Source organism: Candoia aspera, chromosome 1 (assembly GCF_035149785.1).
Source record: "Candoia aspera isolate rCanAsp1 chromosome 1, rCanAsp1.hap2, whole genome shotgun sequence".
Lineage (NCBI taxonomy): Eukaryota > Metazoa > Chordata > Lepidosauria > Squamata > Boidae > Candoia > Candoia aspera.
Window position 1 is genome coordinate 7,850,771 of NC_086153.1, and position 14,659 is coordinate 7,865,429.

Below are 14,659 nucleotides of genomic sequence, written 5' to 3' on the forward strand. Positions count from 1 at the left end.
TTTTAATGAAGCGTTCTTCCATCTGCAACCACATGATGAGGGAAAGAGCAAACCATGCTGTTGTTGAAATCTAGTAATTATTAGAAAGGAGAAGATTCTCTATCATGTATTTACTAGATTTATCAGAAGCTCGTGGTTTTTGTGTTGAAGTTCGTGGTTTTTGTGTTGCTGTTGTTTTAACTATTGGCCTGGTAGAATGCCCTCTGGGCAGAAAAGTAGAATTCAAATAGATGATGACGACGACGACGACGATGACTATCATCAAAACAGGCTAAGAGGCATGCTTGACAGCTATGGAATGTAGAGTGCTGAGGAAGGAAGGAAGGAATTAAAACAAGGGTGTCCAGGAGGTGTTCAAAAAGTCAAGATGGTGGCCATGGCCACGCTATAAAAGCCCTGGGGGAGTGTAATATTGATCACATGGCCACAGCTGCCATCTTGTCAGTTTTTAACTAGAGCCCCCCACCACGGACACTGCTGGATAAAAATAAAAGGGAAACTGTAAAGGTGCAATGGAGTTAGTGAACGTAAACACCTTAAACAGCATTCTTATCTGGTAGTGAAAATTCATTACATTTTGCCACAAGGCTTCCTTTTCAAAATCATCTCTAGGCTGCATCTTGATGAGAGTAAAAGATCTCCTCTTTAGCTGGGTAGACACCTTAAGCATTGGAACTGCAGTCTGAGGGGTTCCTTTCCACCCACTTTCAAGCAAGCAAGAAGACAATTAAAGCAAGCCATCAAGGAGGAATGGAAGAACTTCCCACTTGTTGTGGTCAGCAGATTCCCAGCTGATTTTCTCCCCTTCCACTCCCCACCCCAAGCTCAGACTTTGGACTCAGACCAAAACCTCTACAAGCTTGTACTTGGGTTTGCTTGACCTAAGATTAACTTCTTGTTTGTAGCTCTGCAAATCTGAGAAAAACACATATGCTTCTATTTTAAATTGGGATTTTTTTATCTGTCAAGGGGTCACTGAAGGTATTTCCCGGATGTGTTTTTATCATCTCAGGGAGGAGAAAGAAGAGGAGGAATAGAGGGCAAACAGATCTGATGGCTATCCTCTCCAAAGTCAGTCACCTGGGTCATGGCTCGGGCTGTCAAGATTTGATGGACAGCAATTTTAGAGATATATCCCACCCCCCAAAATACCATCCTAATCTAATTCTAGGAGTTGAAATGGAAGCTTGGAGAACCTCTCTCTGGACCAGACAGTACATACAGGATAATAGCAAAGACAAACTTTTTGTTGGATGGTCCCACAGATAGGAGACGACATTTAATGTTTCTTCTGCCATGCCTACCAAACCCCTCTTCTTTCATTCTGGAACAAAAACACCAAACTTTGGCTGGGTTCACACATTGCATTAAGCCACAGCACACTAACCTAAATCTAAACAAACCACACCTTAGGCTGATCTTTGTAATGCTCCCTGCAAGTTAAACAAGAGCGGAATGGTGTTATTTTTACGATCAAGGAAAGGTGATGTTTAACTTGTATGAGGCATTACAAAGATTCACCTCCTCTGTTTTCTCCTATCTCTTCCACCCTGCTTCATCAAATCAGAGGAATATAGGTAGATAGTAGACTCCTGATTATCAGCTCATGGATTTTCCTAGTTAGCCCAACTTTGTCTGGCAGCAGCTTTCCAGCGGCATCACCATCAGGATAAGGATGAAATATATTTTTAAACCTCTTCTGATTGCAAATCATTTAGAAGACTAACAACACTTTAAAAACAGAATTAAAACCAGAATTGGAAACAATTCATTATAAAGCAAAAGCTAGGGGAAGTTAATGACTGGGAAGGCCAACCTAAAAAGGAAAGTTTTTAAAATTAAAACACATCAGGGTTGCAGTCTGGTGTAGCACAAAGCTTGGTTGAAATATAATTCACTTGAGCCTGAGAAAAACATTATCAGGACATACTTCCTAAACTTTAAGGAGTTAAATCTGTACAGCCAGAAGGAGAAAAGATTTACCATTCTAGTCTTACTTCATTTTTTTTTTCAAATTACTTCCATAGCAGATTGTGGGAATGCAGCAGACATAATATATCTTGACTTCAGCAAAGCATTTGGCAAAGTATCCTATGGTATTCTGATTAGCAAGCTAGTTAAGAACAAGTTGGAAGACATATCTATTTGGTGCCAAAGGGTTTGGTACGTTAGAGAAAATAACAGAATGAAATGTAGTAACAACCAAGGCAAAATCTTTACCTAGGAAAAAGAAATCAGATTGCAGGAAGATGGGGATACTAGGTGTAGCAACTGTATGCATGAAAAGAATCTTTCCTATTTGTTGCCATTTTATATATTATATGTTGGGTTGTTCTTTTTTTAATGTATGGTTATTTTTCTTTATTGCTTGCTTCTCTTGTATGCCATCCAGAGTTACATTGTTTCAGTTGGGTGGCCCTATAAATCCATGAAATGAATAAATAAAATCTTCTAATTCATCAGAAGCTAAATAAGCATCAGCAACATGATTGACTGACTTACCCTTACATTCTGCCAAATCTCTACAAAAATTCTGGCAGATTACTACGAACAATTAAAACAAACACAGTAGAAAAATTATAATTAAAACATCCACAGTAGGTAAAATTTAAATGCCCACATATTCCCAGTAATTCTGAGGGTTATCATCAAGTAAAAAATAATAATTCCATAACAACAACATAAATTCACTAATGTCTTCCAGAAGAGATCCCTCTATACCATTTTCTGAAAGAGTATTAAAGAAGGCACCAATCTAAAGAGGAAAATGCAATTTTAGGCCACAGTTTCCAAATCTCAGGAAATATTTCATTATATCCAGCACTGATCAGCTTCAATTTGAGCACATTTCCATGCACCCAGGCAACTGTTAACCCTCCTGGTTTCCCTTTGTCTTTTTTGGGGGGGCAGATTAGTTGACATATTAAAACAAAACACAGCACTAAATTGCAGTAACCAACCATGTTTATTTTATAAGAATACTTAATAGGACCAATATATGGGCACAAGGCATTTTTATCAAGGGGATGCTAGAGGGTGATGATTTGCTTTGCAGTGTCCCATGTGTTAGTTTTATTTTTTTTTAAGTTAACAGGATTTTAAAAAATATTTAAATGCATGTGGGGCATGGAGCCTGAGAGACTCCAAAGAGGACATTCGTATCTGTGGGCACCGTGCTGCTGACCCAACTTACAATCATGCAAGAGCTCCCGAAGACAATTTGGGAATGCAGTTCAAAGCTTGGACCAACCTTTGAGATGATTACCTCTTAACCTTTCCAAAAGCTGCAGGTTTTGGCGCCTGCAGCACAGCCGAGAAATGCTTCGGAGTCAAGGAAACAGTCTTTTTTTTTTTCTAGAGAGGAAAATGGTGTGTTGACTTAGCAAGATTGTGTGACAGACTTGGGTTGTATAACTTGAAGCTACCACCTGAACTTTGGACTTTTGATTGCTCGGGGGTTAGAAGATGATGGGAGAAGAAACAGGATTGCTTCCCTAGAGTGGGACAAATGCAGAGGTGTTTCCATTTTGTGAGGTGTCTTCTAGCTTGGACCATTTCTAGAAGATGGGTTTGCAGAAGCCCAACGCATAAGCCAAAGTTTCTTCAGTCGTGTTCCACTCTTAATTTAGTTGTTGGTGTGAATGCAAAGAGCCAGTTTGGTGTGGTGGTTAAAGGCACTGGATTAGAAACTGGGAGACCATGAGTTCTAGTCCTGCCTTAGGCAAGAAATCAGTGGGGGCTTTGGGCCAGCTCCTGTCTCTCAGCCCTAGGAAGGAGGCATGGCAAACAACTTCTGAAAAGTAACTGGGCAAGCTACTTCTGAAAAGAAAACTCAGTAAACTAGTCTTAAGCTGGCTTGGAACTTGAAGATAGTCATCTTCCTGATGAGCTGTTGACCTGCTCAATTTCTATTTGTACAGGCTTTGGGGAGGGGGTGGGATATTGAGCAGTCCAAGATGAGATGGAGGCCTACCCTTGCTGAACATCAAGTAAATGCACTTTTCACATAAAATTATAGCTGAATCATGAAAAATGATAATAGAGTCATAAAGGTATAGTCCTCAAATGTTGGGCTGCATCGAGGATTTACTTCACACTTATAAAAAAATGGCCAGGACAGAATTAGTAATATGAAATACACCTTGCAGGGGTGTCCAGGTGGTTTGGGGGGCTGTCAAAAAGTCAAGATGGTAGCTATGACAACTGAAACACTGTCCTTTTACATGTGTCACACCCATGTGGACACTAGTAATAGGGTAACTGGCATCAGGGTATCCCATCATCCCCAAATCCTAGCAGCTCAGACAGCAGCAACCCAGCCACTACATCAAAGTAACATGGTACAACCCTATGTTCTGACTCATACCCAATCAACACCCCAGATTTTTGTTTTTTGCAAGGCACAGGTATTCCTTGGCATGGGTCAGTGGTTAAGCACACCCAAAGGTGGGAAGTATGAAAGCCTCTGTGCTATCCATGGAGGACCAAAAAAAACCCTCTTAGAGCTTAAAAGTTCTTACTTACCCTTCAAAGAGGCCACAGAGAACTAGGAAAGGCCTGTCACTTCTCTGGACCACAATAAAACATAGCTACAGCTGATAAGCAAAGTGCCCTCACCTTGAAACAATCCAAGGAAAGGATGTCAAAGGGCTGGCTTGCAAACAGAACAATGAAGCAAGAATCCCCATAAAATCCACCACCTGCACACTTAAAGGTTGTTAATGTACCCTCGCCCCAACAGGATGCCTCCTCCTGAAAGCTGGAAGTCCTCCACATGCAGAGCTTACAGCTCAAGGGTCTGCTCTCAAGAGTTGGGCATGCATAAAATGGATACACCTTAGATAAGACTCTGCTGGATTAAGACTACAGGGAATGGAGAGCACCCATAGTCTCAACCACAGAGCACCACATTGTCTTCTGGAGCAAAGGTGGAGAAAGATTGTGAGAAGTATCAGATGAAAACTCAGTAAAGCTTGAATTCCTCCTGAAGGACTTTATTTATTCATTTGTCAAATTTGTACTCCCTTAACTTGGAAGACATAAAGAACTGCCTCAGGAAGAGTAGCCACCTGTTTAATCAAATAGCTGGGCTTCAACACAATTAGAGTTTGCCACATGGAACTCAGATTGCATTTTAAACTGGGGGTGGGCGTCCATCTGAAAGTGAGACCAGACACACCCATGACAAAATGGGGAGGGGAAGACCCTTTTTTGCCCACCCACTTTAGACCATCCTTTCCTAACCTGGTATCTTCCGACTGAGAGAGGAAAGATAAATAAGAGTACTTACACGGGAAGGCAAAAGGACATCAATGGAAATAAGTTTATAACCGAATAATTTATTCTTTACTGGAACAAAATGGTATTTTTAGTGAATGTCAATATATGGGTACTTGATTTTTCTTTATTTGTATTTATGATGTAGCAAGCCCTTCCCTAATTTGTGTCATCTGTTGCCCACGCTATTTGTGTAAAGTATTTGGAAATGAGGCAGCTGGCAAGGCAAATGCTTAAAATGTATAAAAAAGCTCTGTGAAGTCTGTCCCTCGGATTAAAAAGGGGAAAAGGTCCACAGAAAAGGACCTTTTTGTTCTTCCGCAGGACAGTGGCTGCGTGGTAAGGCTTGAGATCACTGAACAGCTTCCTCTCTAATCTTCTTTATTTGGTGTTAGCAATCAGCCCAAGCCTTGCATGGCTTCGGCTTCTCCTGCTGCCTTAGGCTTTGGTGAACCCTGTGGAATGTTGATGGGTTTTCAAGAGGTCTTCTAAGTAAGCCAGGGTCCCCCTTTTCACTGGGTAGCCTTCAGATGCTTCCTCCACCCTTCGGACATGCTCAATGGCCCTTTCCAGGGTTTTGTCTCTTTCAGGAATGCTCTCTCCTACTCCTGCTTCTTCACCTTCCACTTCTGATTTCATATACTGCAACATGTAGGATTGAATGACTTCTCCCTGCTCAATCACAACCCTCTGGATGTCTGGTAGGTCGGTCTCCTCGGCCAGGCTCAGCAGATGCAGCAGAGCGTGGCAAAGTTGCCTTCGGAGGCTAGCGCTGTATTTGAACTCCAAGAAGTCTTCGGCATTCTCACTCCGCTGCAGACCGGTCACCAACGCATTCCAGATTTGGAAAAACTGCTTGGGAGTCCCATAGTGCCTCCTTTCAGATGGCACAGAGAGGGCTGCAGCTGATTTGATGCGGACTTTAAAATTCTTGCAGGACTTGACCGCTGACGAGAGGGCATTGTAGGCTTTGCCAGTCCAAGGGGCTTCTCCTAAAGAATTCAAAAATTTTTTTTTACCAGGCCTATCAGGAAGCCAACAATCTTCTATTTTCCATACCTCCTCCAATCTGATGCTGTCCAGATGCAACCAATGACATTTCCCATCATCCTAGCCCACAGTGCAGCTGCCTGGAATAATACAAACTGTAGCCCACTACAAAAGGGAAAAGGATGTCCAGAAGTGCTACTGACAACTGAGCTGGGAGAAAATCTTCCTGCCCTGGATTACTCTGACATATGGAATGACAATGACTAAAACGGCTTTAGTTTTTATGACTAAAAACTAGTATTTTCAGTCCCGCAGCACCACAATCAGCACCACCATCATTTTTTAAAAATCAGATGGCCTTGATCTCACAGGATTTCCACAATCTTGTCCCAAGCATTCTCAGGATGCCCTGTGAGAATACCGAAGCCTTACCAGACTTCTACAGAGAGCAAAGATGATGACCTTGACGGGGATAGGCAAAAACAAAGCGATGAGCGGTATGAGACAGAAAATATTTAGAAGAGGCTCAGACAGACACCTTCTGGAGTTCACAGGAATATAAGGGGGAGGAGGAACAGCACAAGCAGACTTGCAAGACTGATGTCAGCCCCACTAGGTAGACCAGAGGAGGAAATTGACTCCACCTGAAAGCTAAAACTACTTTTACTGAGATTGCTTATAACAGAGAGAGGCAGTTTGGTGTAGTGGTTAAGGCACCAGGCTAGAAACTGGGGGACTGTGAGTTCTAGTCCCACCTTAGGCACGAAGCCAGCTGGGGGACCTTGGGCCAGTCACTCTCAGCCCTAGGAAGGAGGAGACAAGGGCAGACCCCTTCTGAAAAAACCTTGCCAAGAAAACTGCAGGGACTTGTCCAGGCAGTTTCCAACAGAATCTTGCAAGTCTGATGGCACTGTACCTCCTTCTTATAGTTTAGGGTATTAGGGAAGTGTCCGCCTGAGCCACTTCCAAATGTTATGTGAACCCCGTGGACTTAAAATATGTTTTACCCCCCGTTGCCTTGGCCACGGAGCTTGCGTATCTCCATCGAGGTCATCTTCCTTACTCTCTACAACTTCCACCATTTTTAGAATCATTTCAATTTAATACAAGCCTGCTTTTCCATCAGGGTATTGTCTCCTCTGACTAACAGCCTCTCTCTCAGGCAGAAGCCTTGCTCAGATATCTTGGAGGGTGGGGACTGAATATGAATCAGCAGGCAAGCTTAAGCTTCCATCGCGGGGCTTTCTCAGCTCAGACAGCAGGTTAGAGCTACTGCAGTTAAATCCATGGATGACCTTTCTCCAAGTATTTGGACAGCATCTCTGGGAAGCAGGACAAGATGTCCCTCTTGGTCTAATCCAGCTGCCTCTTCATAACCTTGCATCCCACAGTCTTTAGACCGCCACAGATTCCTGGCCGGTTGACACAAAGAGATGGGAGAGGAAATCGGTGCTGATAAAGAACTGGGGGACATTTCGGTATCACTGTTTGGAACCAACAGCACACAAAACCACACCGTTGTTTTTACGTACCCAGTGGCAATGCAGGGTTTTTAAAGACATTTCCAAGGGCGTAACAGGCATTCCAACGCACTTTCATTGTGGCATCGCTCTGCACCGTAGAAATCAGAGCATGGATGGCTTCCTCAATGGGTTGGCTGAATCGGGGACTGGTGATGTGGGATGGCTGGAGAAAATGAAGGAGGTTTCCCAGGGCACGGACAGCGTTGCTCTTGACCTGAGAGAGAGAGACAATCTGTTGCTTGTACTGTAAAAGCCAGTGCTGTCACTGCCTTCAACTACTGAATGATGTTATGAATCCACTTGCTCGGTACGCCAGACTTCTGGGCCTCTGAGCTGGTAGGATGGACTGGGTCTTCCTGAGGTAACCCTTAAAGCCACCCACCTCCTTTCCTGCAAGCTAAGAGCATGTAGGAATTTAATTGTGATGATGTTCACATTACAATTACTTTTGACGACTGGATTCAGTTTATTCAGAGAAGCATTTTAATGTCTTTGCCCTGGTACGAATTTCTGTTTTTCTTATACCCTGAAGCTACATGGTGCATCTTACAGAATGAAAACCAGGGTACAAAAAATAAATTATGTACTTGGTATATGTTACATTTATAAAATTGCTGGGTGATTGGTTTTGGCATGGTTTTCTGCAACAAACCGTTTTGTTCAACATCCAAGCAAGTTACAGACCCACCACATAGAAACCTGTAAGCGTGAGACAGCATAGTAGTAAGTTGCCAGACATCATCTGAGAAGAGCCACATTCAAATCCCTCCTCAACCAGAAAACTCATTGAGTAAAGTTGGGCCATTTCGTAATGTCAAGGAGGCTGTTAGAGAAAGGGGCATCTTTCAGAGGGGGAGTCATGTTAGCTTCCTACAGCAAAACATGGAGTCTAGGAGCATCTTAAAGGAGAACATTTTTAAATAATTCATTCCCAATCCATATTAAGAGCAGTAATAGCTTTCAGCCAATCAAGAAACCACCACAACTGTAAAAAGGAAAATCCACAATCAACATTAGCATTTGTGAACGGAAAACCTTGTGCGTTTTTAAATCTGTTTTAAAAACATGATTATCAACATTTACTTCTGCCTGATTAATTTGAAGTTGGTCCATGCCTTTAAATAAAAATAAGGGCTCCAACATTCCTGTTTTTACTATTCTTCATTGTTTTTCTCAAGAGATGCTGTCACATTAGGGATCTGTATTTTTGTCTTGTCGTGGTGCTGGAGCTTGAGCACCTCAATGATGCCATGAGCTAAACCGTGAAGGGCCACCCAAGACGGGAAGGTCATGACAGAGAGGTCAGACTAAATGCGATCCCTGGGGAAGGTAATGGCAACCCACCTCAGTATTCTTGCCGTGAAAACTAAATGGATCAGTACAACCAGAGATATGTCGGTATACCATCGGAAGATGAGACCCCCAGGTCGGAAGATGGTCAAAATGCTACTGGGGAGGAACAGAGGATGAGTTCAACTAGCCCCAGACGCGATGACGCAGCTCGCTCAAAGCCGAAAGGACGGCTAGCGGCCGACGGTGCTGGTGGTGAACGGCGAATCCGATGTTCTAAGCATCAACACACCATTGGAACCTGGAATGTAAGATCTATGAGCCAGGGCAAATTGGATGTGGTTATTGGGGAGATGTCAAGATTAAAGATAGACATTCTGGGCGTCAGTGAACTGAAATGGACTGGAATGGGCCACTTCACATCAGATGACCACCAGATCTACTACTGTGGACAAGAGGACCACAGAAGAAATGGAGTAGCCTTCATAATTAATAGTAAAGTGGCTAAAGCAGTGCTTGGATACAATCCAAAAAACGACAGAATGATCTCAGTTCGAATTCAGGGCAAGCCATCAAACACCACAGTGATCCAAATATACGCCCCAACCACAGATGCTGAAGAAGCTGAAGTAGAGCAGTTCTATGAGGATCTGCAGCACCTACTGGACAACACGCCTAAAAGAGATGTTATTTTCATCACGGGAGACTGGAATGCTAAGGTGGGCAGTCAAATGACACCTCGAATTACAGGTAAGTATGGCCTGGGAGAACAAAACGAAGCAGGACATAGGTTGATAGAATTTTGCCAAGACAACCCACTCTGTATAACAAACACAGTGGAGGTGAAGAATAGATTTAAGGGACTGGACTTAGTAGATAGGGTCCCGGAAGAACTATGGACAGAAGTTCGCAACATTGTTCAGGAGGCAGCAACAAAATACATCCCAAAGAAAGAGAAAACCAAGAAGGCAAAATGGCTGTCTGCTGAGACACTAGAAGTAGCCCAGGAAAGAAGGAAAGCAAAAGGCAACAGTGATAGGAGGTTGAATGGGCCTTAAGAAGCATTGCTAAGAACAAGGGAGCAGGAGATGACGGCATCCCACCTGAACTGTTCAAAATCTTGCAAGATGATGCTGTCAAGGTAATGCATGCTATATGCCAGCAAATTTGGAAAACACAAGAATGGCCATCAGACTGGAAAAAATCAACATATATCCCCATACCAAAAAAGGGAAACACTAAAGAATGTTCAAACTATCGAACAGTGGCACTCATTTCACACGCCAGTAAGGTAATGCTCAAGATCCTGCAAGGCAGACTTCAGCAATTCATGGAGCGAGAATTGCCAGATGTACAAGCTGGGTTTAGAAAAGGCAGAGGAACTAGGGACCAAATTGCCAATATCCGATGGATAATGGAAAAAGCCAGGGAGTTTCAGAAAAACATCTATTTCTGTTTTATTGACTATTCTAAAGCCTTTGACTGTGTGGACCATAACAAATTGTGGCAAGTTCTTAGTGGTATGGGGATACCAAGTCATCTTGTCTGCCTCCTGAAGACTCTGTATAACGACCAAGTAGCAACAGTAAGAACAGACCACGGAACAACGGACTGGTTTAAGATTGGGAAAGGAGTACAGCAGGGCTGTATACTCTCACCCTACCTATAAAACTTGTACACAGAACACATCATGCGACATGCTGGGCTTGAGGAATCCAAGGCTGGAGTTAAAATCGCTGGAAGAAACATTAACAATCTCAGATATGCAAATGATACCACTTTGATGGCTGAAAGTGAAGAGGAACTGAGGAGCCTTATGATGAAGGTGAAAGAAGAAAGTGCAAAAGCTGGTTTGCAGCTAAACCTCAAAAAAACCAAGATTATGGCAACCAGCTTGATTGATAACTGGCAAATAGAGGGAGAAAACGTAGAAGCAGTGAAAGACTTCGTGTTTCTAGGTGCGAAGATTACTGAGGATGCTGACTGCAGTCAGGAAATCAGAAGACGCTTAATCCTTGGGAGAAGAGCAATGACAAATCTCGATAAAATAGTGAAGAGCAGAGACATCACACTGACAACAAAGGGCCGCATAGTTAAAGCAACGGTGTTCCCCGTAGTAACATATGGCTGCGAGAGCTGGACCATAAGGAAGGCTGAGAGAAGGAAGATAGATGCTTTTGAACTGTGGTGTTGGAGGAAAATTCTGAGAGTGCCTTGGACTGCCAGAAGATCAAACCAGTCCATCCTCCAGGAAATAAAGCCAGACTGCTCACTTGAGGGAATGATATTAAAGGCAAAACTGAAATACTTTGGCCACATAGTGAGAAGACAGGACACCCTGGAGAAGATGCTGATGCTAGGGAGAGTGGAGGGCAAAAGGAAGAGGGGCCGACCAAGGGCAAGATGGATGGATGATATTCTAGAGGTGACGGACTCGTCCCTGGGGGAGCTGGGGGTGTTGACGACCGACAGGAAGCTCTGGCGTGGGCTGGTCCATGAAGTCACGAAGAGTCGGAAGCGACTAAACAAATAAACAACATGAGAATCATACTGTGCACATTGTCCTGAGAAGGCTGGACAGGTGACACAGAAATACTTAAGACGCTGCAAACACAGTCTCCCTGTGGTGAAGAATCATCTGTAGGAGATGAAGCGATCAAGCTTCAGATTCCCTTGAAAAGAACCAACCTCTTAAACTGATTATGTGCCATCAAATCATCTTCAACTCCTAGCAACCACATAGATAGCTTTTCTCCACAGGCCCACTAAACAGGTGCTAAAAAATTCAACCTGTGTTACAAGGAATTTTACACTATGTATTGATATAATAGGAGATATCCTGTCGAAGATAGAAGAACCGCAGTAGGTCCATTTTCAAATGGAAGTCTCCCCACTTAAGTAAGTAACTCTGAGTCTTCTGTCCTTCACAGATTACACCATCTCACCACACAGTTTCCATTCTGACTGAATCATTTGGCCTTTACCTCAGCACTCCTCCACTTATATGTAACCTGACAAATCTTCTCTGCCCAACTGTAGAATTTCAGATGTGCCTGAATCCAAGAGGGCACCCAGATCTGCATCACTGCCTATTACAAGCACACCTGCACAGATCTTGGGATACTTGCCTTGTCTTTGTCTTTTGACACCTCAGTTGCTGATCGTAACATTTTCAGGAGTAGGAGGTCTGAGAATTCATCCTGGAAGCTCTCTCCCATTAGCTCCCTGTTTCCCCCAAAACAAAACCAAAGAAATCAGAAGTAGATCCAACTGGAACAAAAATACAGACAAATAAATATCCATCTGAGTCCATCTTAAAGCAGTCCCACAAATTTATTCCTCTTGTGCCCTCATTATTTTTAAAAGAGGGCTTGATTTTGAGAGATTAGTGTTTTTTGAAATAACATACAGACCCGTATCTGAGAAGGCATCCGAAAAAGGGCTTTGAGTTTTTATACGCCTTCCTCTGTCCCTCTCAGCATACAACTGAACTAGATAAATACAGTATTTATTTGAAAATGGCATTTCATAGCTGATTCCCTTCCTTCGGTGCACTTGTTTTTTTTCCAATGAAGCCAAAGTTATGTAAGCCAAGAGTTGTTTTGATTATGGCAGCATGAAATATACTAATAAATAGCTGAAAAATGAGCTGCAATTCCAAAATGTAGGTATCTCGTGGATAACTTAGACAAACACAAACCCCAAAACACAGGCCTAGGGTCTTTGGGTATCAACAGCACACAACTGAGGCAACCATCCTCTAGTTCAGTGTTTTTCAAACACAGCAACTTTAAGACATGTGGACTTCAGCTCCCAGAATTCCCCAGCCACACATCTTAAAGTTGCCAAGTTCAAAAAACACTGCTCTAGCTTCATTCAGTGGAAATAAAACAGGCACTGATTTCTCAAGATAGAGCCTTTTTCATGCTGGCATACTAACTTTCTGCTTTTGGCTTCAGAGAGTTTATTTATCTTAACATGGATGAGTGTGAGACAGCTGGTTCTAACAAAGGGGACAGACCTCTCTGCTCTATCAGCTCTGTACCTATAGCTGATTCAGAATGCAGTGACTGTAGCTATGGGCACCAATCAGTTTACCTGTGGAACATCACTACATTGAGAACTCACTGGATATTAGTTGGCTGGCTGTTACCTTCAAAGCCCTACATGGCTCAAGATCTGGATATCTATGGGACTGCCTAATCCCAGTGCTTCTGCTTCCAGAAAGAAGGCTCCTGCCAGGTCCCTATCTCTAGGGAGTATCTTCTGCAGGGAAACAGGCATGGGACTACTCAGTCACTCCCCTCTTCTCAGACTAGCATTCCCCTTGAGATCAAACCAGCCCCAAATCTATTGGGCTTTTGAAAAGCACTTAAAGACCTGGATTTTTCAGTGAGCCTTTGGGAGCTGATGGGTTTGAATTTGGCCCTTCATACAGGTAGAGCATTGATTAATTGTTACCCAACTGATCGTCATGGTAGGAGATAATTAAATATATTCATACTGTTCTGTAATTGGGTGTTTAAGCTTATTACTGAATTCAGGAATGCCAGCTGCTCAGAGTCAGATGTGAATGAAACAGCATAAAAGCCTGGAAGTAATTAATCAAGTCAGCAAACAATAAAGTCAATAATGGCTGCCAGGGTTGGACTGCAAAAAATGAAATAACCACTAGATGGTAGCAGTGAGAAACAGAACACCAGCTAATGGTTGTCTAGATTTTTGCAGCCCAGATCTGGTAGCTCTAGGTTGTTGTTTTTTTTAATCCATTGAATCGTGTCCAGTTCTCAGAGACTGCCTGGACACGTCCTTTCAGTTTTCTTGGCAAGATTTTTCAGAAATGATTTGCCATTGCCCCCTCCCTAGGGCTGAGAGAAAGTGACTGGACAAAGGTCACCTAGTTTAAGAGACACCAAATATTGCCTTTTTAGTGTCAGTTTTTAAAAAACATTCTCCAAGCTCTTTGAAACTTATTTAAGTTGAATTTTTGAAGCTGCATGATTGTTATGAATTGCACAGGTAGTCCTCACTTAGCAACAATTTGGACCAGCAACTCAGTTGCTAAGCAGAAAATCATATGACTGCGACTTACGGTTTTACTTTCGCCTTCCATACTGTACAGTATTCATTCCACTTGTCGCAAGCGAAAATGCACACCGGTTGCGAAGTACACAGATGGTAATCACGTGACTGAGAGACACTGTGACAGTCGTAAATGCAAGGACTGGTTGCAAAGTTATTTCTTAGCACCGCTGTAGCTTCGAACAGTCGCTGCACAAGGCAGTCGTTAAGCAAGGACTAACTATAACGTATGGCTGCTTTTTTGTTTGGAACTTGTGCTCTGGGAACTTGAGTTCAGCGTTGAAAAAAGCAAATAAAATGAGAGAAGGAATAATCCTAAACCAGTGACCTACTTGTTGATGATGAGAGTGTCCGTCAGATTGCCCAAAGACCAGGCTGCCTTGGCACGGACATTTGGAGAACTATCACACAGCGAATTCAGAATTGTGTTGGCAGTGTCAGCGACAAACATCACATCCTAAGAACAGACGTTGGTTATTGATGTGCTGTTATTTTTC

General features: G+C 42.9%; 1 protein-coding gene across 3 annotated transcripts in view; it reads right to left on the reverse strand.

The window, feature by feature from the left end:
• Positions 1 to 5,319: 5,319 nt before the first annotated feature.
• Positions 5,320 to 14,659, reverse strand: part of HEATR6 (HEAT repeat containing 6) — a 33,587-nt gene continuing 24,247 nt past the window's right edge. For all 3 annotated transcript variants that reach the window (XM_063296806.1, XM_063296798.1, XM_063296815.1), the window contains 4 exons: positions 14,495 to 14,619; positions 12,209 to 12,305; positions 7,800 to 8,004; positions 5,320 to 6,269 (listed from right to left, as the gene is read on the reverse strand). In XM_063296806.1, the coding sequence (XP_063152876.1) occupies positions 5,716 to 6,269; positions 7,800 to 8,004; positions 12,209 to 12,305; positions 14,495 to 14,619 (981 nt within the window). In that variant the 3' untranslated portion in view covers positions 5,320 to 5,715. The remainder of the gene's footprint in view (positions 6,270 to 7,799; positions 8,005 to 12,208; positions 12,306 to 14,494; positions 14,620 to 14,659) is intronic.